At 40.3% G+C, this 25,541-nt stretch overlaps 1 protein-coding gene across 1 annotated transcript in view; it reads left to right on the top strand.

Moving 5' to 3' along the window:
• The window catches only part of dcc (DCC netrin 1 receptor), a 239,903-nt gene that overhangs the window by 158,937 nt on the left and 55,425 nt on the right, over positions 1 to 25,541 (top strand). Inside the window, exons 13-21 of the mRNA XM_019258599.2 lie at positions 2,861 to 3,011; positions 4,080 to 4,190; positions 6,292 to 6,486; positions 9,407 to 9,502; positions 17,160 to 17,398; positions 18,780 to 18,918; positions 23,423 to 23,530; positions 24,177 to 24,371; positions 24,494 to 24,526. Coding sequence (XP_019114144.2) covers positions 2,861 to 3,011; positions 4,080 to 4,190; positions 6,292 to 6,486; positions 9,407 to 9,502; positions 17,160 to 17,398; positions 18,780 to 18,918; positions 23,423 to 23,530; positions 24,177 to 24,371; positions 24,494 to 24,526 — 1,267 coding nt within the window. The remainder of the gene's footprint in view (positions 1 to 2,860; positions 3,012 to 4,079; positions 4,191 to 6,291; positions 6,487 to 9,406; positions 9,503 to 17,159; positions 17,399 to 18,779; positions 18,919 to 23,422; positions 23,531 to 24,176; positions 24,372 to 24,493; positions 24,527 to 25,541) is intronic.

Genomic DNA, 25,541 nt, shown 5'->3' with positions numbered 1-25,541 from the left:
GCTGAATATTTAAACTGCTCGTTGGCCCGATGACTTACACCACAGCTGATGGAGGGATACACACACCATCACTCTGTGAGCGTGTGTGTGTGTGTGTGTGTGTGTGTGCTAATATGACAACAACAACAACGGATGCAAGAATGTGTGTGATACAATCTCTGCATGTGTAAGTGGCTGTCTGGTTCCGAGCTGCGGGTGTTCTGGACAAAATGGCAATCCACTTCACTTTGCACTCTTACTGGACATTTCACCATGGCAACAGAAAACAAACTTGCAAAATGCGACTGTGAACATAGACTAAAGAGTATTATCAGAAATTGTTTCAGGGTCAGTCGCAGATCTAGAAACTCGGAGGAGAAGCTTTGAAAGATATGATACATGAGGAGATAGAAGAGAGAGAGATGTGCATACATCAGAGAGAGAGATTGATGGATCCTTTTTTTTAACATTCTAATTCATTAATCTTCATTTATTAATGGTAAGCCCGCCTAACACACACACGCACACGTGTCACACACACAGTCATACTGAGTACATCGGCAGAATGCTTGATGGCAGGTGCCTCGCAGAGCAGCGCACACTGGGGGCTGAGTAAACATCTGTTGTGTGTGTGAGAGTGTGTGTGTGTGTGTGTCAGAGGTGGGCTGTTAGCATGCAAATAAAGCAATTAAAATTCATGTGCAACACACACCTAAACACACACACACACACACACACACACACACACACACACACACAGATGCACACTTATACAGATAGATAGGAATATATGTGATGTACACACACACACACACATACACGCAGCGAAACTACCACAGCTGCTTACTTAAGCCCTAACCATAGTCTGAGTGGTCAGGACTCAGAAGATGTCAGGTGCCCGTCTCCTTGAGGAGCGAGAACACCTTACCTCTATTCATCATGTATAGTAGTTCTTATCATTATGGATGTGGTGGAGGTGGCCACAAGCTGAATAAAGGTGGCGCTGTTTCCCTGTTTTAGATAAAAATAATGAGACTACTTCATGTGCGCAGCTGCACATAGAGTGTACTTTTTTATTTGATCTATTTTTCTACTTTTAAAGCAGCAGATGTACACTTCTCAATATGAGCGAGCTGCTTTTACAATAGTTTATTGACTTGAAGTCAGCGCCGGTCCTGGCCACATATGCGCCCTGGGCAGTTGCCCACATTGCCCATAGCCGGCCCTGCTTGAAGTTATGTTGCCCTGACCGGTTCCAACGTCGTGACCTGCTGAATGAACTGAAATGGTAAATGGAGTTTTTTTAACAACCCCTCAAATGGTTTTTACACTTGTCACGATGACTCAACTGTTCATCAGGAGCGATACAGCACTCATGCAAAGTGCTCATGAAAATAATTAGCTCACTAATTTGGGGTTTAGTACCTCGCCCAAGGACACTTCCAATGGACTGGACGAGCCAGAGATCGAGCGAACAACCCTCAGATTACTAGATAAACTGCTCTATCACCTGAGCCACAGCTTCCCCATATATAGGGTGGACCGCTTTAGATGCTTTAGATAATGTTGCTCCACTAAAACGTTCATCTGAATTCAAATCATCTTTACTCTCACCTTAGATTATGAAAGCATCCTGAAAAAGATGTGTATGACTGGCTTAGAGATAAATAAGATAAAAAGCTCCCAGTACACTATGAGCAAATGAAATTTTTATTGCAAATTTATAACAGTGAAATTAAAGATGTAAGACAAAACCTTTCTCTAACAAGCACAAGTCTAGTTTCTTATTGAAGACCATTGATCGTTTAGTCAACCCTGGTTCTCCTGGTGTCCCTATCACTCCAAATGTAGACTGTAAAAAGTTTACCTAGATGTTTGATCAAATATTCACCTCTCTACTTCTGTATCTGACTTTTATCTTGTCCTCTGTTTGATACTGTACATACTTTTAAGGAAATTACTATCCAAGACAACTTCATCAAGTCCACTGGGCATAATACCTTATTTACCTAATTCTTATAATAGGTTCTGATAGCTTTGTCCCTTGACTGCTGCTTTTCATCATCAATAGATCTTCTTCTGGATGTGTTCTTAATTATTTAAGGACTGCTAGTGTCCATCAATTTCTAAAAAAAAAAAGATGTTCTGATACTTCTGATCATAGCAAGTATAGACCAGTTTCTAAGTTTGCCTTATGATCAAAAGCCAGAGAGAAAATTGTCTGAAATCACTTGTTTTTGTAAAAGTTATCAGTGATATCTTGATGAAGGCTGGTGCAGGTGAATGCTTGGTGCTGGTTCTGCTTGATCTTGATTTGGCAAAGTGGGTTATTATCCAGTGGTTCTGTTCATACTTGTCAGAACATTTCATTTGTCTACTAGTGTCACCTCCTCTCATGCATTATCTATGTATGGGGTGACACAGGGCTCTATTGTAGGACCAATTTTATTTCCTCCTTTGGGCCATTTTCTTAACAGAATGACACTTTATTTCATTTCTATGCAGATGACAGTCAGCTATACTTGTCCTTCTAACCATTTCAATTATCAAAGTTGTCTTCCCTTGCATAATTGCCTGGCTGTGAGCAAGGATTGGATGGAAGTATATTTTCTTCATCTTAACTCCTCTTAAACAGGAATCCTTATTATAGGCTCTGAGCACACTAATGGCCTGCCTTTTCTTGGCACTCCACATGTTGTGGCTGCTGCTAGGAAACATGAAGTTATTTTAAATCAGAACCTCTCCATCAAGTCTCATGTAAAAAACTCAATCATGTTCTTTCAACATAAATACTTCTCTAGAATTACTTTACTTTATGTAATGATCTCTAACTGTTGCCTGCCTGCAGTCCTCAGTTTCCTCTCTCAATACTATCTTTCAGAGCATCAAGGTGGCATGGCAGCCACCTCCACGCAGCACCCAGAACGGCATCATCACTGCCTACAAGATCAAATACAGGAAGACAGGAATACATGGCCGACGTGTACTTCAAGAGGCCATCGAACCCAACAACTTCTGGTACCTGTTCACAGGTGAGGCTCTGAAGTTTAATTTATTTTTATTAAAATTAGTTTGGAAAAAGTAGTTCAGGTAATTTTCATTGAATATTTAGTTTCCCAAAACAAATGTATACTATCCTAAAACTGCTGATAACAGGAGGAAATACTGTATATATTAGAAACTATTTCAGCTGAACATAAAAAAAAAAATTCTCTTTAAACATTTCCTTCATTTTCATTTGTGAATATATTTGGTAAAACTGGATCCTGTTTTGTTTTGTTGCTGGCACCAAACTACAAAACAAGAACTTGGATTCTAAAAAACCCCCCAAAAAACAAAAAAAAAAAACTGCCTAAATATAAGCAGACTGTAAACATAAAAAAGTTTTGAGTGACGGTCATAAAGCTAACAAAGAAAGGAGGCTGTGTGTGTGTGGATTACATAGTGGACGTGTGTCTGCTCTGTTTCTTCTGCACGTATTTCGGTGTGTTTTTTTCCTCTGCGAGAGAAAATCAGCATTTGCATGAGCTTAGATCTTTACACACACACGTGTGTGCATTCAAACTGCCACTAGCGATTATTTTAATTTGAGGTGTGCAGGATTTAAATGAAACTGATGTTCCTTTTCATTATATTCCACTGATGGTTATCTTTATTCGTTTGTCTGCACAGGATTTCATCCCCCAGTGGCAGGTGTTTATGTGTGTGTTGAATCTGATCTGCGAGCCTGGCTGTCAGCAGTAATCACTCCCTTTTTTAGTCTCTGACAATAAGAAACTGAATTTCATTATATCAGGCATTCTGAATAGAGCGGTGAGATAGGTGGACCTGCGGGTTTGTTAAGTATTTTAACACTTTAAAGTCACAGAAGTAGGACAAAGTCTTTTTATTTTTTACAAGTCACAAGGTAGAAGCATGTTCCAGGTCAGGACTGGAACTCCTGGAACCCTCATTTGTTCCATTTCTCCTCTTTAATAACATTATTAAAACTGTTGTTATAGTAACCATAGACGACTGTGTAGTTCACATCAAACAATTAAGGTAGATTTTGTCAGTTATAATGAGATGCTAGCTCCCTCTCCATCTCTCTCTCCCTCCAGGTCTAGAGAAGGGCACTCAGTACAGTTTCCAGGTAGCAGCGATGACAGCCAACGGGACAGGTCCGGCAAGTGAGTGGTACTCCGCTGAGACGCCTGAGACCGACCTGGATGGTAAGAACAGAGTGTGTGTGTGTATGTGTGTGTTATAGCAGAGATCTGTACAACAGCATGTAAATACGTCCACTGTCCCAAAACACACATAAATATTTAACCAGTTAAGGGCTGAGATGGATAGATGGAGGGAAGATTCGCCTCAGGGGAGGAGAGAGGGGAAGGTCGGAGGGAGGAGGGGAAGAGGAAAAGAAGATGTTGAGTGTAACACTGAGTGATGGTGTTTCCATGAAGTATGCCGAGGCAACTAATGATACTGTAGAAATAAACAGCATATAAACATTGAATAAATAGTTTATTCAATAATATAGGACAGTAGATTTCAACCAAGTCCGTGACCCCTAGGGGGTCTGCTTTATCATAACTGACAATTTTCACCAAAATAATTTGTGAGAATTAAATAAAAAAATAATATTGAGTAAACTGCAAGCATTAATATGCAATAATAGGCTGAATTTATCAAAAAACTATTTACAAAATAAATTGCAGTCTAACAATTTGTCACATTAACGAGGCCTGAAGCTTGAGATATTTCAGCTACTTCTTCCACCTGTGCCGAGGCCATCATCATATCATATCAATAAATGTTTCTTTGTTGAAAAATAATAATAATAGAAAATAAAAGCCTCATTAATAACAACAATAATTCTAAACTTTTTTTTATCAACATAAACACATACAGGCTAATAATACAGTATATAAATAGGTGAAATAGTACAGCATGAAGACTAGACAGATATAATGTAATTAGAATTTAAGTTCTTATTAATGTATTTGACTTGTAGGTGGAGACGGAAACATTAACACAATAATCAATAACAAGAAAATCAAACACATTTGTAAATATATTAAATATGTTTTCATAGGAGAACTGTTTTAACTGTTGACAAATACTGTGCAGTAATAAACACTGAAAATGTGTAGGAGAAAAAGATAAAGTGCCAGAGGACAGTAAAGGCTAAGTTCCACCAGGCACAGATTCAACATGTGTGCCTTGGCTGCAGCCTGCGTCAATCTGCACAGAGCAGCATCAGCTGGCATGAAGTCAGACATGCCAACAGCCCAGAGAATCAGGTGGATTTTCAAAATAAATCATCCGGTGCAAACAGCCTAAAGGGAAACAATTTAATTACATAGCATATTTACACATTAAGAAACACATCAACCAAGGAAAAATGACCCAATCTGAGCAAGTTAACAAAGTCTGGTGGGAACACACGATTTGAACCAAAACGATGTCACAGTGGTGACAGTAAGACATGAGATTTGGTAGTCAATATAATTCACTCCAGACAAATTTTTACAGTTTAGTAAGTTAATTTCAGTATTATTAATAATGATACATACTTTTTAAATAACACTTTTTATAACACTCAAAGACTTTTTACAGAAGAAAATCATCAAACAGACCCGAAAGTAGAAAGTTTTTTGCATATTTCATGACATGTTATTAATAAGAAGATTGACAGTTTTACAAAAGTTAGAAAGAAACAAACCAGGAAGCCGCTGGAGAGAAAGTGAAACTGAAAGAACGAGAGAGTCGTGGATGAAGAGAGATAAAGAAACAAAGACACAAACGTCTGGCAGCTCCTTGCTTCGGTCATCTAATGATTTCTAACAGAATAATTAGAAAATCTGACCTCAGGCTGGAGCTCAGAGGAGTCCTGGACGTCCTGGTCAGCAGGAAGCTGCTGAGATAAAAAAAACAAAAAACAAACACATCCATGCTAACTGTGTTTCCAGACCGGGACAGAGGGACACGCAAATCTCATTTCAATGGATTATCACTCAATAGAGTTATATGAGGCGTCTCCCCTCGAGGACCAAGAGCACGCTAATCTGATCTAATCTGATGCTGAGGAATAACACAAAGTGTCAGGGCTTATTAGGGCTTAATACACAGCTAACAGGGTTAGCATCTGTTAGCCCAATTGCTCTAAGTACCTGCTACTGCTGCTGGTAACAAGGTTAACTTTAAAAGTGCTGGTGGTGGAGGTGGAGGGGGCGTAGTCAAGGCCAGAGAAGTACTGAGATCTCATGTCCACCACCTCTTTTGTCTTGTTCTGTGGTGCGATGTTTCATTGTTTGTGTTTTTTTGCAGAGAGTCAGGTACCCGACCAGCCCAGCTCTCTGCACGTCAGACCTCTGCCCAACAGCATCATCATGTCCTGGACTCCACCCCTCAGCCCAAACATCCTGGTTCGTGGTTACATCATCGGCTACGGAGTGGGAAGTCCCTACGCCGAGACGGTCCGAGTGGACAGCAAGCAGAGATACTACTCCATCGAAAACCTAGGTGTGCTACAGAAACACTGCCTCCACACTTTATGATGAGCTGCTAGCTGTGCTCCATCAAACAGGGAAAAAACTACACCACCCACATCTTCAGATCACTTTGAGTTGACCATGAAGTGGTCAACAGTGGTCCGGTATTTGACATGTATTGTTAGCTACACCAGGAGGCCTGAGGCCATTTTGCTGTTTAAAGCATCACGCTCGGTTTGGTTAGGGTTCAGGTTTGGAAATGTTCAAATATATGTGAATGTTTCGTATTTGCAAGCGAGTGTGGTCAATGTTGCATTAGCATTAACGGCAAAAACAGAGCTGCTGGTCTCAGGTCAGGTCACAGCAGGACCATAGTCAGGATTTTAGAACTAAGATTTCCAAGAAAATTTCTAAGAAGATTTTATTGGGGATTTTGGACCTGTACTGATTTATAAAGTTTTATTCAATTCAGGGAACAGTTTGTAACATGCTTTCAAATACCTCCAACTCAACATGTAAAAAGAAATGTCAAAATACAGATCTGAATAGTAGATGAACCACGAGTGGATCAGTCCTGTCAGAGGAAAACGGTCTTTTCTGTCGACCATGGTGGGCTGTCCGCTTAGTCTTAGTCTTAGTTACTGTCATGTTGAGAGTGGTAGAGGATTTTAAAATTGATGCACAGGAAGCAGAAATCAGCACAAAAAAAATTCACCAGCAGGGAAAGAAGTATCTGGGTCTCAAACTCTCATGGGGACAGACCCCTAGACCTGCCGCTTGATTTGTGTCCCCCAGGCATGGGACCACCTGCACAGGGTCCCTTCTTTTTCCACAGATCCCCGGTGGCAACCCAATCCTGGTGGAGAAGTACTGAATCTTTTATTCAGCCTTTAGTCTGAAATTGGACTAAAAAAAAAATTCAGTTTTTATTGTAATAATAAACTTTCCACAGATAAAAGGTCACAGTGGGTCAGGACTGGGGTCAAAGGTGCGGGTTCAGGTCTCAGGTTTAGGAACTCTACAGTTGAGTTAAAAAGGTCTGGAAATATATTCCGGAGGAACAAACAGCATGTGGGAGAAGAAGTTATGTGACCTGATTTTGACTTTTTTCAGTGGACTGTTCGTGCTGCAGCAAGTCGGCACCTCGCTGAGAATTTAAAAAGCACTGTGGCTGCTCAGTGCCTTGCTAAAGGGCAGAATGGCTGAGGGGTAATGGGGTTAACACTAACACAGCACTCCTCCGAGCTGGAGACACCTGCAGAGAGAGGGAGGAATGAGCTGAAGATTAATCATAGATATATTTTCTATCACAGTCAAAAGCTTTTTCTCAGCTTCTCTTTCATCCCAGTCTTATTACCCCCGAAATAATTCAATATTCCATAAATTCACATTTCTAATGTACCTATCAACACCAATATTTGATATTTTCATTCAGCATAAATGCCGCTGCTCCTCCGAAAAGTGCCAATATTGACACAGCTCTTCCCTGTTGCATTAATTCATTATGATGATGAAATCCCCATTTAATTCCAATCAATAATTTAAAAGAATTTAATAAGAAATCTGCTTGAGGTGGAAATCTAATTGTGAGAGGTTGAAAAAGAGAAAACATCCTCCCCAGCGACTGCAACGCGCAATTTGCATGCCAAAGAAGACAATAACAAATTGGGTGAATTTTTTATACGTGGATGAAAATTCTCATAATGGAAGAGTAATGAAAAAATAAAATCCAGCCGTTGTGCTGCATGCACACGTGGGAGCGAGCGCACATATGTACACGCCATTTATAATTCATAGTGATCATTAATTCATACGGCGAGGCGTCTTGGGAGCGGAGCGGGGCGTGTTTGTTTAACTGATGTGGGGCTTTGACACTACATGGAGGGAACATGCAACATCATCACATCAAGAGCAACAACGACAACAATGATGGGCTGCATGGCAATCAGTTTACAAGTCTGCAGATATCATATCTTCATGTGACAGACAGGACGGAACAGAGCAGAGGACGTCACTTCCTTTAAACCTGGAGAGACAACTTTCTCTGCACCGTCATTTAGCAGGATTTATGTCAAGTCACCTTTTTGAAGGGAAACTATGATTCTGGTGTACGTTAACCAGCCAGCAAAAGACACTCCTGCTGTATAATGAGTGTATCAGTAACAGTAACACTTTCTATCACATCTGTAATGCATTCATAATGAATTATGATGCATTAATAATGCACACATAATGCTTTCGGATGCTCTGTATCAGAACAGTCATGAAAAAATGTAGATGTGATTCATAATGAATTATAACTTCAAGTATCTTGTATGGATGCTCTTGGCTAGATATAAACAACACATTATGACTGCTTATATGCACCTGTACACACAGCACACTATGACTTCTTACTACAGGTGATTGTTGAGGTATTACAGTGTCATAACAGATGAAGTTATGACTGTGTGTGTGTTTAGCAAGGTGAAGTACATTTTAATGCATCCATATTAATACATGCTTCATCATAAAGCTTCATGCTTTGCGACAAGTGTGATGTATTGTCATCCATTTGATGAATTTCTGATGCATTATAAGTGATTATTATTCAACAAAACAATAACAGACATTTCAAGTCAAAAGTATCACATGCTTTAGGAATGAAACCTTCATTTATAAAACATGTATGATCTTCACAGAAAACATTACATTCATGTTTCTAAGGTTGATTGTGATATTAATCATATGAGAAGTGATTTCATGGTGAAATCAAACAAAATTTTCCCCACTTACCATATTGACTTAACACTAAAATGCATATATATGCATGTAATATATATTGTTGAAACATATAATAAACATATAAAACATATAAATCATCAATCATCTTAACAGTTATATCTTGAAATGATAATGTAGTCTGTTGTATTTATTGAATGTCCTTTTCTCTCCCTGTCTGTCTCTTTCAGAGCCGAGCTCACACTATGTGATTTCCCTGAAGGCGTTCAATAATGCCGGAGAGGGAGTTCCTCTGTACGAGAGTGCGGTCACACGATCTCTGACAGGTATAATCACACTGATGACTCACTGATAATACTGACACACACAAGCGATGTGGATCAGATGTAATAACATGTCACAGGCCTGGATCTGATGCTTGTGTCAAACACTGAAGGGTAAAGTACGATGGTGATGTGAACATGCATACTTTATGAGCAATGACAGCAGTGTAATCTGTACCAATACCAATAGCACGATCAATACTGATACATTATTGATGCATTATTATCAGTTGGGCTTGTTGAGGCAGTATTAGTAATATGGGTAGCACCTGCATTAATATTAGAAGAATTAGGTGGAAAAGCAGTAGAAATAGTGCTAGCAGTAGCAACTTTACAACAGTATAGTAATAGCAGTTAGTAGCAGTAAAATAACAGTAGTATCAATAGCAGTAACTGTGGTAGATGTAGTAACAAGAGCCTTATTAGTATCATTAGTAGCAGCAGTAGATAACATGGAAATCAGTAGTATGGTTGAATGTGTTAACTGCAGTAGTGCAGTTATGTTAGTAGTGTCAGTATAACTAGCAGTACCCAATGACTGTATAAAGAATGACGTCAACCTAAGTTTCTAAAGCACTACCTTAGGTGGGCTGAATGACACCTGGGTTGACCCACCTGTTGATCAAAGCGGCCACACTGTTAATCCTGCATAAGTTTAAAGTCTGTATAAAGTCAGAATAAATTTAGTTTCTTAGACTAAAGAAGAAGAAAAAATTGAACGATTAAAAATTGGGCGTCAGAATCAGGTAAACTGAGCAGTATTCTCAGCTCCAGGACTATGGGGGCATGTCCTCTGGAGTCTGAAACGTGTCCGATGAGTTCAGAAAATGACACGACTAACTTTGAAACACTCTGAGCGAGATGAATTCATCTCTATCTCTGTTAGGGGTGCAGGGGTATGCTCAGGGTGGCCTCAACGTGTCATCGAGCCACCCTTTAAGGACCGCCCACAAAATCCTGGACTGAAAACTGGTGAAAAACTGTTTGAACCTCTAACTCCACATTTCAGTAATATATCGTTCAAAGTCTTTTCACATGTTTTCAGCAACTATTTTCAACATATTTAATGTGTTGTGAAATATCAGAATTGCCTTTACACTGACTTTAAGCCTTGATATAATATTGTATATAAAGTCACCCTCAGTACAGTTGTCATGAACGGGGAAATTAGCTACAGAGACCAAAACTGTTTTTTGTACCAGGCTGTAAACATGTTTATTTCTGCAGGTGGAAATGTTCTGTAGCCATCCTCAAGTGGCCTCTCAAGGAATTACTTTTTAGCACGTTACAGAGGTTGCTGCTTGGCAGTACATTTAGCAGTAGCAGTAGTTTAGCAGAAGGAGTATTTGTAGCACTATTAGTATTGCCATCTGCCCAGTCAGAGCATGAACACATACAGAGATACACGAGAGGCCAGAGACTGTCTACGATTGTACTTTGAACTACTTTCTGTAGTTGTAGCTTTAGCAGTAGCCCATAGCTCTGGGGGAAAGTGCCTCAGCTGAAGACTAGCATTAGCCGTGTTAAGTAGGCTGAGAGTATGTAGCAGCAGTATTAGGAAACGTAACTGGTTTCTTAAAGCTAGATGTCTTGGTTTTAGTCACTCGACTATGAAGCAATGAAGCACTTCTTCTCGTTTTGATTCAGGAGGAAAGATTTGAAAGTGACAGTCTGACAGTGAGACCTCAATCTGAATCTACAACAGCGCTGAAATATTCATCCTGACCAAAATATTCACACATCAGTGTGTGCTTAACACGTATGGACTGTAGGTGTGCATGTGTGTGTGTGTGTGTGTGTGTGTGTGTGTGTGTGTATTCATATCTGGTGTCTGGCTTTCACCCACAAGTTCTTGTGTGCGGGTGAGTGTGAGTGTGTATGTGTGAGAGAAAGACTCATTAGCTCTTTCTGAAGACTATGGGCTGTAGCAGTGAGATAAATGAAACGCATCCAACTCTCAGCCAAGTTTCATCTTATGAATTAAACAGCCAGCCCTCCTCTGCTCAGCCGGCAGCCTGCAGCTGACATAAATCCTTTATTACTCGCATAAAAATGCCACATTTCTGAGCTTTTTCAACCCTCGTGATGTGGTGATAGTCGCAGGAAAAACCAACGGCAGAGAGCACTCCGCTCACTGCAGTTTCTAAACCATCTATCCCTGGCTGCTTTTATGCTGGAACTTTTCACAACAAGACACACGCTTGTTGTCTTTGATTGAGACTTCTTTAAAAAGAGGAAATAAGGAAGGAAGGAAGGAAGGAAGGAAGGAAGGAAGGAGCGATAAGGAATAAGAGATAGGGGAGATGAAGGTCGCACATGGAGCCCGGAGAGAGACCAAAACAGCAGGAAGGGGCCAGAGAGAGAGAGAGAAACAGACATTTGATGGACTTTAATGAAAGCCAGTGGAAAGAGGGGTGGAAGTAGAAGAAAGAGGAATAAATGAGCAAGAGAAAAGAGACGAGAAAGGAGAGAAAAGGGCATGGCAATAGAGAGGAGACAGAGGATGTCCTGTGGGATGTAGAAAAAGAAACAAAGAAAGTAAAATACCTCGGGACGTAAGGCTCTATAGCAACGCAGAGTGTTCATCTCAGTCATAATAGAGTTCCAACATATGTGTGGATCAACAAAACAGTGATTTTTCCTTGGAATAAATGGAGGAGCTATAATTCTAATAATATATATATAATATATAAATAATCTGTAAGAAAAAATGGCCCATTGAGCAAGAGTGATTCATGTTGGAAGAGTCCAAGAGCAATGCATTCGTATACAAGGGTATTTAAGTGGTTTAAAGGAAGTATTTTCAGAATTATTAAAGTGTGTGGTGAGTAAACATGTGGCTGTTTAATGGACTGCCCAGGACTGAAGGTAGTCAAATGGACTCAAATAGATGTACATGTCTAGAAGAGTAAAGAACAAACCAGTGGGACTTTTTGTATTAGACATTTAGACATTTATAATCTTTTTTGAACAGCTTTTCACTGTTCTCTCTTATTTGATGAAGCAATAAGCAACTTAATCATTTATTTGTTTTTATTGGGCTGATTTCTGGTTAGATCAGTGTTTTACAGACATTACATCTGATGTGACAGAAGCAGCAGCAACACACACAGCCACTGACAGAGAGAGGGCACATATATATGAACAGATGGAGAAAATTGTGAAACTGAAACACGTTTATTTAGATTCATTAAACTCACAGCACTCTTAAATTTGGGCATATTCACAACTAATCTGTCATAGCCTGAATGATTATGAGGACTTTTTTACGCAGTCAGTCTCATTTTTGTGGCTGACAGCAGAGAACCACTCCATGGAAGAGACAGGAAGGTCACTGCTGATAGACACAGGATGGATATTCAGCTATGATACTCAGCAAGAACTATGAGAGGACACTAAACTCATTACGAATCATGACAGGACGTGTGTGGACACATCTGGAGTTTTATAAACGTGTGTGGAGAAACATCTGTAGTTCTTTCGACATGTGGAGAAACATCTAGAGTTCTACAGACATGTAGACACATCTGGAGTTCTACAGACATGTAGACACATCTGGGGTATAGATTTATGACATCTCTCAGCTCTATGGATATATGTGGACACACCTGGATTTCTATAGATACACCAGGAGTTCTATAGACATGTGTAGACACACCTGGACTTCTATACATGTGCATAATGCATAGAGATACACAGTCTAAGATTTGTAGTCTGAAAGTCAGGAGGTGATAAGCTGAGACCCTCAGGGCTGAGACAAGAATCCATTACTGTTCTGAGGTCATCACCACACACACACACACACACACACACACACACAGATGTACTTTCTGTCCTGTCATACTGGGACAAGCTGAAATCTCCGTCACGTTATAGTGGCAGGCTGCTGGTGAGTTTTTTATGAGAGCTTTAAAAAACGTCTCGTTAACGGTGAGATCCTCGTTAATATACTGCCTCGTCCTCGCCTCACCACCCGCACACTGCAGAGATAGAACCGATTCTCAACCAACCGCCACGCCGCCATTTAATCAACGACTGGAGGAGAGACAGAGAGAGGAAGGAGAAAGGAATGGAGGAAAGGAGATGGGCGGATGGATAAGAGCAATAGATGGGATGGATGGAGAAAGAAAGGAGGAGGTGTGAGCAAGGCATGGAAGAGGTACCAGACAGAGGGATGAAGGATAGGGTGAGAGAAGAAAGGGTGGAAGGTTATAGGAAAGGAGTAAAGTGGAAGGAGTAAGAAAGGAAGGAGATGAAGAGGGAGGGGATGGAGAGGGAAGGAAAGAGGAAGAGCAGATAAATGTGCAATGGAGGAAGAAAAGTGAGCAGAGGAGGGATGTACTGTAGAGAGTAAGGAAATAAAGGATGGAGGGAGGAGAGAGTAGAGGGAGAAGAAGGAGGAGGCGTGTCCTCTGTCCTCATCAGTATTCTGTCCTGACTGGAGCTTTATTGTGATGCTGGACGATCAGTTAAACCACGACACCGCCTGCTGCAGCTCGCCCTGCAGCTCCAAATACCCCTTTCATCAATCTCTCTCTCTCTCTCTCTTTCTCTCTCAGTCATCAGTCTCTCCGTCTATGTCGGCCCCTGCAGCTGTACATCTCTCTTCAACAGCAGCACATTAGATGTCAGTGTTGATTCTCTCAGTGGTCTCGTTTACACTGCAGATACAACGGGATGAGTCTCCTTCATCTCCCAGGACTGATGCTGCCTTCACGTGAACTCACTCTGAAAGTCGAGACCGCAATATGTTCGACGTAAACAAACAACTCTATCTCATTTTCCAACGCCAAATCAAATCACGCCACCAGGCACGTTCATCTCTTCCTCCTTATGAATGCTTCAAGAAAGAGTAAGGTTTATTAGAATGTGGGTTTAGTTTTGTCCATCATGACCTTCAGTTATGATAGCATTGTACTCACCTAGTTAGTAGATGAGATTTGGAGTGTGGTGGCTTTATTTAAAATAAGAGCGGTGGTGTCAATACAGTAGTTTATTCAGATTTTTTTTAAACAGCGTTATTTGGAGGTCAAAGTGAAAGTGACATCTGAAATCTAATAATCACTCCACAGATAAAAAACACAATGTGTACAAGGATTTATGAATAGTTTGTGGTGTTCACAACCAGTTTGTGCAAAACAGCAGTTGTACAAATGAATACAAGCCAACTTGAATACCTGTCAGTATTCTACGAATACAGTCCATTCATCTGATAACATTTGCTTTGGAAAAGCTTCCTGCGCACATAAATGTCTAAAGAAAATTCAAAACTGGATGTCCAACATTTTCAGTGGAGTTTCAAAGGGAAAAAGGGTCCTAAACATACAGTAGCTGAACACTCACTGATTAGACGTAGTATATTCTAGTCTTGTGTGCTTTTGACTGGACTGTGGAGTTGAAGCAAGAAGTTGGTCTCTAAACACTGACGGGTGGTTTACAATAGACATTTGGTGTTCTCGTTTTCGCCAGTTCACCGTTGTTTTGTCTTGATATCTGACGGCTCCTGTTTCTACTTTTTCCCCCCGGCTTCTTTTAGTGATTGACAGCTTGCCAGACCCTAATTGGTCAGTTGCCATCAATGAGCACAACTGATTTAAAATGCTGAACGAATCTGAGAGGGCAGCTGCCAGTGTTGTAGTACTTGAGATTGGTCTCTGTCTTGAGACTCACAAGCACTTTTTGAAGATCTCAGTGTTGTCTTGAAATCAACTTGATTTTATATTCACTCTTGTATGAGAGAGGACTCAAGATGTTATTTCAAGACCTGTCGAGACCTCAACAATGGTGATATCACTAAATTGCCTGTGGCACTGTCCGATTTATTGGTTAACATCATTATTGTGATTGGACGTAAAACTTTCTGCTTCAACCAGTAACTCTGGGCCTGACTTGGTCTCAACCTCTTAAAGTGTTGTCTCAGTCTCAATATATCATGACTTAATCTTGGTCTTGACTACAGCACTGGCAGCAACTAAGCGGCCTGGAACCAAGCTAGGTATCTGTCTGTTACACCATGAATTAACCACCCCTGGCCAGTGTGTCAGTTTAAGTCTAATTTTAACAACGTGCTAACCAACAGAGATCCAATTTGTACTTGTAGCCCACTGTGGCCTGTCATAGTCCAGATAGTGTAGGTGGATTTGAGGGCTGATGATGTGGAGCCTGAGGAGGCTGGGTTCAAGCAGTCAACTATAGAATTAGAAATGATTTGTTCCAGTTCCATTCCTAAAATCAGTGTGTGAGAAAAAGATAAAAATAAATGTTAGAAATGGAAAACAGCTGTTAATGGGTAGACAAATCAGCTTCCTCTGGTCTCATTTTGCTAATTCTTTTAGCACTGTCTCACAGCAAGAGCTGGTAACTCTAAATTGGCCGTAGGTGTCAATGTAAGTGTGAATGGTTGTTTGTATGCCCTGCGATAAGTTGCCGACTAGTCCAGGGTGTACCCTAAGTCAGCTGGGATAGGCTCCAGCCCCATCGGGACCCTGATGAGGATAATGGATGGATAGTTGTTGCATCTTTTATTTTCTATTCCAGTTTTTGGTATCTTGGTCCATAACACTTTGGTACAAGCAGTAAAATGTAACAGTAACACATCAAAGAGATGTTCCTGCATTAAGAATCATCATCATAGCTGCCCCGCAGGCTGTTTGCTTTATTATAATTGAAATTTATTTTAAAAACTGTTGTGTGTTTGTTTTAAACTCTCTGTGTTTCTATTTCCAGTAGATGTGAGGCCACAGAGCTGGAATCAGCAGAGCCTCAGTTTGCTGTACTAATCTCTGCTCTTTCTAGCTTTCTGTTAGCATCCATTAGCTTCTGATAGCATCTGCTTCATGTTCTGCCTTCAGGTGCTCCTCCAGCCTTAACTTCCTCAACTTTTTTTTTTTTTAAAGAGCAGTTCATCAAGATGATTCACAAAAGTAAAGATGGGTTTTATTTTTCTGTTTAGGTTCCTAAAACATGCTTGCATGTACGGTATTTCTGACAGCACATGAAGGCAGCATATGCTCTCTGATTGGCTGGAGACACAGATCCACATAGATGGGCTTCATTTGTTCAAACATATCAAATATAGACAGCAACAGTGTGGAAATCTTTTCTTCTTCATGTAACATGTGTCACATGTTTGTTTCTGTACAGACTATTTCCTTGGTTCTGTCAAAGTATGCTTTATTATAACTTAAGTTTAAGTTTGCTCGCTCTCTAGCCTTCAGTTCCATCAGCTTACATGGACTTACCAAAGTATTTGCGGGTGTATTTCCTTTAAGCCCTGCCTCTCTGTGGATCCGTGGCTCCCCTTCTGTTTAGAGTTAAACCTTTTATATGTCACTGTCTTCTTACTCGTTGTCTTTTTTTCTCCTCTTTTCTCTCCTCTTTCACTTCCTCATCCATCCAATCCTCCTCCTCCTCCTTCCTGTCAAACATGGCTGCTTGCTGCATGTCACTTCCAAACTTGCATGTCATCTTAAATGTTTATTATGTTTTTCTTTTTTTCTTTTTTTTTTACCCCTGTGTGTATATAACAAACTTATATTAACTGAATATATGCTTGTGTCACTTGTGTCGCCATATATAAACATTCATTATCACACATTCATAACACTGTATGATTCCATTAATTACGCCACCCCGGTTGTGGTTAATGACCACCCCTCAGACCCCATAGACCCATCTGAGGATGACCTCTTCCACCTCTTTGATAAATACCCCACTCCCATGCCAGACACCAGCACTCCCATGATCCCCCCGGTGGGGGTCCAAGCCGTGGCTCTGTCCTCGGACTCAGTCCGTGTCTCCTGGGCTGACAACTCCATGACCAAGAACCAGAAGTCGTCTGAGGTCCGGTACTACTCTGTCAAGTGGAAGACCAGTTACTCCACCAGTGGAAAATACAAGGTAGGTTGTCAGTCCATGACAAAACTGGACCTGTTCAATATCATTTATTACTTTAGTAATATTTATGTCAGGGTTGTGCACATGACTTGGACATGAGTGTAACTATACTATGACTTGACATGACAAGCCCAAAGCTTAAAAAAATCTGCTTTTCTAAAGACTTTCTTTCTAAAACTTAAAATGAACTTGACATGTCTTGACCTGCGACATACCTGTCTTAACTAAGCCTATGCCTCTCTTTGCATGGGACATAAATGTCCTGACTTGGGACATAGTTGCCTTGATTATTATTTAGGATTTACCTGTTGAAGATTTGCATTTGACTTTGAACTTGACTTGGGTTGGCTTGGCTACCTGTTTTACTTTGTACTCAGGCTTTAGCTTCAGTATCATGACTTAGAACTTGCATGTATTAACTTTAGACTTGACTTGGCACTTAGTTGCAAAACAATTACTTGGTGTCTGACAAGAAATGAAGAGGTATGACGTTTATTATGCCCCCCCCCCGAAGTATTTCACTTCATTAATACTCTTTCTGACTAACAGTGGTACGACAGCAATTTCATTACCTGCTGCTATTTGATTATCCGCTGATAAGGATTAGACGTCACAGCTCGCACTGTGAGTGGCAGTGACTAAATGGGGCACAGTGTGTGTAAACAGTAATCATGGAGGATTAGGGATTTTACCCAGCAGAGCTGCAGCAATCCGAACAAAAAACAGACTGGAGATAAATTGCACTATACATGTGTTCTTGTTTTCCAGAAGCTTTTATTGACATTAATTATTCATGACTGACAGAAACAGCTTAGATTGTTTGCTAGTGCAGTAGGAAAAACATTGGTAAAACATAACCAGGTATCATTTTGATTATTCTGAAAACAAAACAATCCTATGCTTTACCAATCTTCTCATTCCATTCTGTTTACCTGGTTAGAATTCTTTTCTTCCGGTGAAACTCTGCTTCAAAAGCACTGGAAATAGTAAATACAAGGGCAGACAGTCAGCTAACCTTAATAAAGTGCAGCTATGGGGGAGACAGAGTGGATGTGGTATCTTTTCTTTCTCTTTTCTCTCCATCAAATTCTGAAAACAAGACATTTTCTTAGTGCCACAAGGACAAACAATTCTGGTGAACAACTGAATATGTGCAGCTGCTATTCACTTATGTTTATATCTAAGACAGAACTTATGTTTCAAGTGCAAATACAAGGACAGAGTGATAGAAAATAAGACGTTCAAAGGACATTCTCAAAGCTTTATGAGGCTTTACTCTCAAGCATCCATCTCATTAATTATCTGATGTGTATAAATTAGTCTCCTTCACCTTTTATTTCAATTTTGTTCTAAAAACATCTAAATGTTACATCTTTGTGTCCAGTCTGCAGACACCACGGCACTCAGCCACACTGTCACCGACCTCAAACCGAACACTATGTACGAGTTTGCTGTCATGGTCACCAAAGGTCGCAAGTCCAGCACCTGGAGTATGACGGCACACGCCACAACGTATGAAGCAGGTAGGTCTTTCAGACACACTAGCTTACTCCTACCAAAAACAAAGCCTTAATGCTCAAACAGCCCTCTTTTATCAGAGTGTTTCCTACATCTGTTACATACATTACTTCCTATCATATTTTTAGGTATATCTGTAATGAGTTTTGGGTGTTTAGTGGTTTTAAGTCCTAAATCCCATTGGGATTCTTCTGATGATTTCTGATGATTACTGCAACTGAGTAATATTAACAACTGAGAGAACTCCGTCTGCTGAGGAATACTTTTGGATGCAGTTGAAAATTCTATAAGAGTCATAAAAGTCAGAGAAACATTGAGGAAATTACCATTTATCGCAATCAGTCACAAAGAATCTAAGCATGAATGAAGATTCTGCTGTAGACCAAACAACAGTTTATAAATCTTACATTAATATTAACATGTAAGAACATTAATCTTAGTTAAATCAACAATACCAAAGTCTGGCACATGAGGAAGAGCTTGCGGTGGTGGAGTGAGTAGCAGACAATATTGGCATGAAAATATAAGCACAAATGTGATTAAACCTTACTAGTCAGCTTGTAGCCGAGTAGCTAATTAATGACCCTCTGATGGAAAATTATGAATAAAGCAACTAATGCCAATCAGCTAATGTAAGTGACTTGGATAATGCTATGCTCCGTTAAGTGGACCTCTAGCTCACTTTGTGTTTCAAAATATGTTTTTTTTAGTTGTAATAAACTTTCCTTCACTTCATCTCTCAGCTGAACAGAGAAAGCTCAAGTTTTTATCGGGGGGATTTGTTGAAAGCCATTCTGAACAAAATGGGGAAACACTGAATGACGGCATGGATGTTCAGAAATCATGGTTTAACCTAAACAATGTGGATGTCTAACTCTTGTATATTTGTTTCCTTCATAATTTTAATAAGGGGGTTTAACGATGCGCAAAAATCATGTTGTGGTTTATAGAGGTGTAATGGAAAAACCTCCGTTCAACCACGCAACAACTGTCTGCCACAATGAAACCCAATCGCAGACTAAAATCAAAATGTCAAGGTATTCCTTTCAGGATGTTTACAATCATGTTTGTCGGATTTGTCACCCAATTAAGCATGAACGGCTTTACCCCTGCCGGCTCTCCGGGGCCCACTGGAATACATTGACATTCAGACTGAGCAGACGGACAGAGCCCACTCAGTCCCTGCGGTGATCCACCAGCTCTGGACACAAACAATGACCACATTTTCACAGCAACATGGGAAAAAAAACACTGCCTTTACTGCAGCTCATAATATTTCAGCCTTACTGTTAGAAATAATCACCCACTGAGTGTAAAAGACACCAACTGACATTATTCTATGTTGGTTTTTACCTCCGCCAGAGGCACAGTCTGAGAAATGGTAATTCTGGTCCATTAAACACTTTGGTCCGTGAAGGATCTCTATACTGGACAGATTTAAGTTTGCCGTGGATTTTCCTGCTCCGCAGAGGATAAATCGTAATGATTTTGCTGATCCACCTGACCTGTCCCTCAGCAGAACAAAATGTCCACTTATTGTGTAGAATGTATTGTTCGTGCCTTGCAAAGTTGTTACACATCACTGTTGGAAAAAGTGACCTGGTAACACCAAGGAGGTAGGTGTGGGCACAAACGCAAAAGAAAGATCTTGGTGTAGGTTAAAATAAGTACATAGTTGAGGTTACAGATTAAAGATACTATGGTTATATGAGTTTGGACACCATGGTTACAATAATAACCATTTATTACCATTTAATTAAGACTGCCAAATGATTAATTTTATGATTAAACAAACCCTACAATAACTAAGTATAAAAAGAAAGAAAGAAACAAACAAACAGTGGCCTCTCCCTGCAAAGTCTGCATTTCTGCCCACATATTGTTGTCATTTATCCTGACACGTGACTTTTGTTCTACAACATTATCACCTGACTTCTTCCTTTGATTCCAGACAAAGATATATTTTCAGCCACTAGAAGGCTTTTTAACTCGAACATACACAAATGTGACTTTTGGGCATTTTCTGCAAGGATCCTATTTCTTGATTTAAAACAGAACATAGGGAAATTTTGAGTCACCCACCACCCATAATAAACTCTTTTTCAGTTTTGTTTTGATCTGATGAATTGAATTAGATTTCACAGCATTGTCCACACAAAAAAAGACCACAAGAGAATGCAGATTTAAAATTTGTAATGAAAAGAATAATGGCTCCAGATTGGTTCCCTGGGGCACTCCTCAGGTTATAGATTTAGGAATAAAAGCATCCCATTAACATTGACCATTTAAAATAAACCTCTCGGATGACATGGAATGTATTTGATACCTGCTTCACTGTAACCATTGGTTTTTAATTTGGAGAGTTGGATTAGGTTCCACCCACCACCAACATGTCAAAGTGTCAACCCTTTAGTCAGAATATGTTAACAACCCTGTGTGGGTGTTCAGGACGTTTAATTGGTGCTGGTAATAATTCAGATTCAAATTTGCTGTTTTGGAGGTGGAGATGTCTAATTTGAAACAAAACTAAACTAACTACTTAAGGTTATTATTATAGTGATGGAGATCTGGTTAAGTAGTTGCCCACTCAGTAGCAATAATAATAAACTGGCACCAGTTGAAATTATTTCAGTTTTAAATGCTAGAGCTGCTACTTTCCAATAGGTATGTACATATACAGTGTATTTTCCAAGATCTTCCTCCCCCTGTGTTTATGAAAGTTCTGGTTGTCATTGTCTCTGACAGGCTCAGCTTGAAGTTGTAATTTCCTCCTGCGTGTTAACAAGCAGTTTCATTAGCCAATGCTGGAATGCAAGCTTTGAGGCCTGTCCTGGTCTGAAACTTGTCTTTAATCACATCTAATCAGGAATCACATGCAGCCATCGTATTAAAGCACCAATAGGCTACAACTTAGTTTCCATGGTTTCCACAGCTGAGGAGGAGTCCTGGTTTTGAGGCCGAGTGCTTGACATTTTCACAGGAGCAGGAGCAATACAACAGGGCAGTTCAGGAAAGTGATGGAAAGGACCTTTTGCACAATTTTCTCAAGTTCAAACAGAGAAGATTATTGAAAAACAAGACACTTGCACCAATCTCACAGACAACAGAACTGCAGTTCGATTATTTCTAACAGCAATTCAGTGCAGCTCTGCTTAGAAACTTCAGGTAAAGAGCTTCCATACCTCTAAAGTTATATATGAAAAAAATAATGAATCCAGTCTCAGGAAGGCGAGAGAGACACAAGATTGTCTGGGTGAGAAAGAATATCATGCACTCTATAAATACAATTCACCTGGGGAGGTTACTGTATAAGATACAATTTATGCTAATCATAGGATCCTACCAGCCCAACAGCACATCAGCAGGAGTTTAGTCATGAATTAGAATAACATGCAGTAGACATTCTCTATATATTGTCACAGACTCACAGACAGAAATGCAATGTGAATTTGAATGTGAGTTTCAAACATTTTCTGATCGATCAAACACCATTAGAAATGCCTACAAAGCCTACTACATTTTTAATCAGGTATTGTTGTTATTAGCCAATAATTTTAGGTATACTTTAGGTAACCAATGAAATGCACATTTGTTTTCTGTAGGATGAGAAGAAATGGTTTTTGTTAAAGCCTTATTTGTCTCTTGTGTATGTATTTTCATGTGTATGGATTAAACAAAGAGATAAAACATGAAATACTGAACTTATAGGTGCAGGTGACTTGTATGCTAGCAGTGCAGGAATGCTGATGTTTGAACAGAATTTACAGTTTATTGTGAAACAACTATTGGATGGTTTACCATTAAACTTTAGAGACACATTTGTGAGCCCTAATAAATAGCAGTAACTTTCATAACTCATGCCTCTGGCCTTACTTACCCAATAATTCCTATAATTCCCAATCAATTTTGTGTTTATTGCTAAGTAGCAAATCTTAGCATGCTTGCACATAAAAATGCAACAGTATTCCTGCTAAACGAGCATGCGTGCATTGTCATTGTTGGTACCATGCTGATGTTAGTTTTCCTCTCTAACTCTGGAGGAGAGCAGTTTGCTATCTGGGAAGTCTTCAGGAACTGCTTGGAAAAGGGCAGGCACTTTTAAATAATACAGGCCAGGATGAACCATCTTTCTATCACCATCTCTCATGGGTTAACTTCAACCAACCTTATCAATGAACCATACAGCGATGACACCTGCTGCCCTTAGACCTTTGATTCAGATCAGGACAAACCTGAGAAAAGACTGGAAGAAACCTCAGGAAAAGTAAAAAAGAGGGCTCCTCTCCCAAACAGACATACAGATGTTTGATACATACATAGAGGTTATAGGTAAGTGACTGGTATAGATCCAACAGGACACTGAACAACTAAAGATGTCTCCAGATAGTAAGAACCCAAACCACATGACCTCCTGTCAATCATGGAGACCTGGAAAGAGGACAGACCACAGAAGAGGCTGCACACTTCTCTGTGCTGACACTGATTCTTTTTTTCTCCTCCCCTTCTCAGCTCCTAGCTCCGCCCCCAAAGATTTGACTGTGATCAGTCGCGAGGGGCGACCCCGCGCCATTTTGATCAGCTGGCAACCGCCGATGGAGGCAAATGGAAGAATCACAGGTGAGGTTTCGCCCAAACATAATAATCGCCGCTTGTATGCCAAGCTACTCATCTAGGATACACACTCACTGATCCATTACAGAACACACACACACACACACACACACACACACACATACACAATTAACCTGCTGATTATTAGATTCATCATTCAGTCTGTAAAATGTCTGAAAGCAGACCAAAAAATAAGAAAGAAAGTATTTTCTATATCAGTATAACAGTGTTCCCGAGTGCAAGAATTCAATTCAATTGTCACTCTGTGTATCTAAATACACACACACACACACACACACACGCGCACACGCACACGCACACGCACTTCCATTGTTCCGTCTCTCTTCCTCTGGGCGATTGACCCGCCTGTAAACCCGTCTATTTTAACAAGCTCTGCTGCTCCTGCAGTGTCCTGGAGGACGAACCAAACGCTCGCTCCAGGGATAACAACACAACAGAACACAACACAGCACACACACACACATATACATACAGTACAAATACAAGTATAAGATTTTCAAATTTCTGATGGAATCTTACATCATCCGTCTGTCTGTCCTGAATGCAACTTGCTTAAACATTATCCGTCGTGTTTTGCTATGCTGAATCAACATGGGCATCATGACCTTTTCATTTACTTGTTTTCTGACAGGTTACATCCTGTACTACACACTGGATAAGAACATGCCGATAGATGACTGGTTAATGGAGCCGATTACCGGTGACCGGCTGACCCACCAGGTTGTGGATCTGAACCTCGACACGGTTTATTACTTCAGGATCCAGGCCAAGAACGCCAAAGGAGTCGGCCCACTGTCTGAACCCGCCCACTTCAGGACCGCCAAAGGTCTGTCAGAGTGTGTGTGTGTGTGCGTGTGTGTGTGTCTGACTGAAGATCAAGACATCTGTTAATGTATTCCTTTGTTTTATATTTTATAAGTCTGCTGATTCTCACTGTTGCTCTTTCAGTGGAGCATCCAGACAAGATGGCCAATGATCAAGGTAGGCTTTTTTACCCATACTGTGTGTGTGTGTGTGTGTGTGTGTTTTAGGCTTGCTTGCTTAATCTCAAATGATGTGTGATTTTACAGAAATCTCTCATCACGTGTCATCCTCCAGTCATCAAATTAACAGTGTTAACCAACATCAGCTCAAAGCAAACATGTTGGATATCCATGCAGAGCTCCTTCAGTTCATCTGTCGGCCTGTGTGAGGTTTTATCAGACAGAAATATTTGAAATATGTCATGTTTGGTGAAGGTTAAATATAATATATAAGAGAGGATGCAACAAAAAGGGAGACAGTAATGAGTGCAAAACATGAGGAACTATCCGAGGAATCCATCTCTCATTACTGTTCAGAAGATATCAGCAAACAAGCAAAGTATGTGGGGTGAGAAGTGTTGCTTGTGGGGCAGAGAACTGAAAGTCAGCATAGAGATAGAAGAGAGGGAAGAGTTCTATCTGAACTATTTGTTTGGCTTCATCAGATTTTTCCTCATGAAGAAGAAGATATCCTTTATTAACCCCACAATATGGAAATTCTTTTTACACTCTGTTTTATATGTTACATGCATTTTAACCCAGACGCACACATGCAGTACAAGGGCTCATAGACATGCAGTTGGAGAGAGATGGTGGAGTGAAAAAAGCAAGCAGTTTTTGGGGGAATCGGTGCCTTGCTCAAGGGCGCCTCAGCAGTGCCCAGGAGATAAGCTGGCACCCCTCCAGCTACCAATTCACCTTCCATATTTTGGTACACGCGGGACTTGAACCAGCCATCCTCCGGTTCCCAAGCCAAGTCCCAATGGACTGAGCTACTGCTGCCCCTCATCATGTCAGAGGTGCTGTGGTCAAACGTGAATATTTACTGAAGAACTGAGGTCTCCCTTTTATTTGATGTGAGATTCATTCAGGCAGCATGAGATTGTAAAATTATGTAAAACCATATATTATATTAGGCTACTGAATAATTACCTAAGACCTCAGCATTGAGGTTTCAGAGCGTCCCTGTAACC

The sequence above is a fragment of the Larimichthys crocea genome, chromosome IV (assembly GCF_000972845.2).
Source record: "Larimichthys crocea isolate SSNF chromosome IV, L_crocea_2.0, whole genome shotgun sequence".
In the NCBI taxonomy this organism is placed as follows: Eukaryota; Metazoa; Chordata; class Actinopteri; family Sciaenidae; genus Larimichthys; species Larimichthys crocea.
Note: the sequence above shows the minus strand (reverse complement) of the source record. Positions and strands in the feature narration are given on the sequence as shown.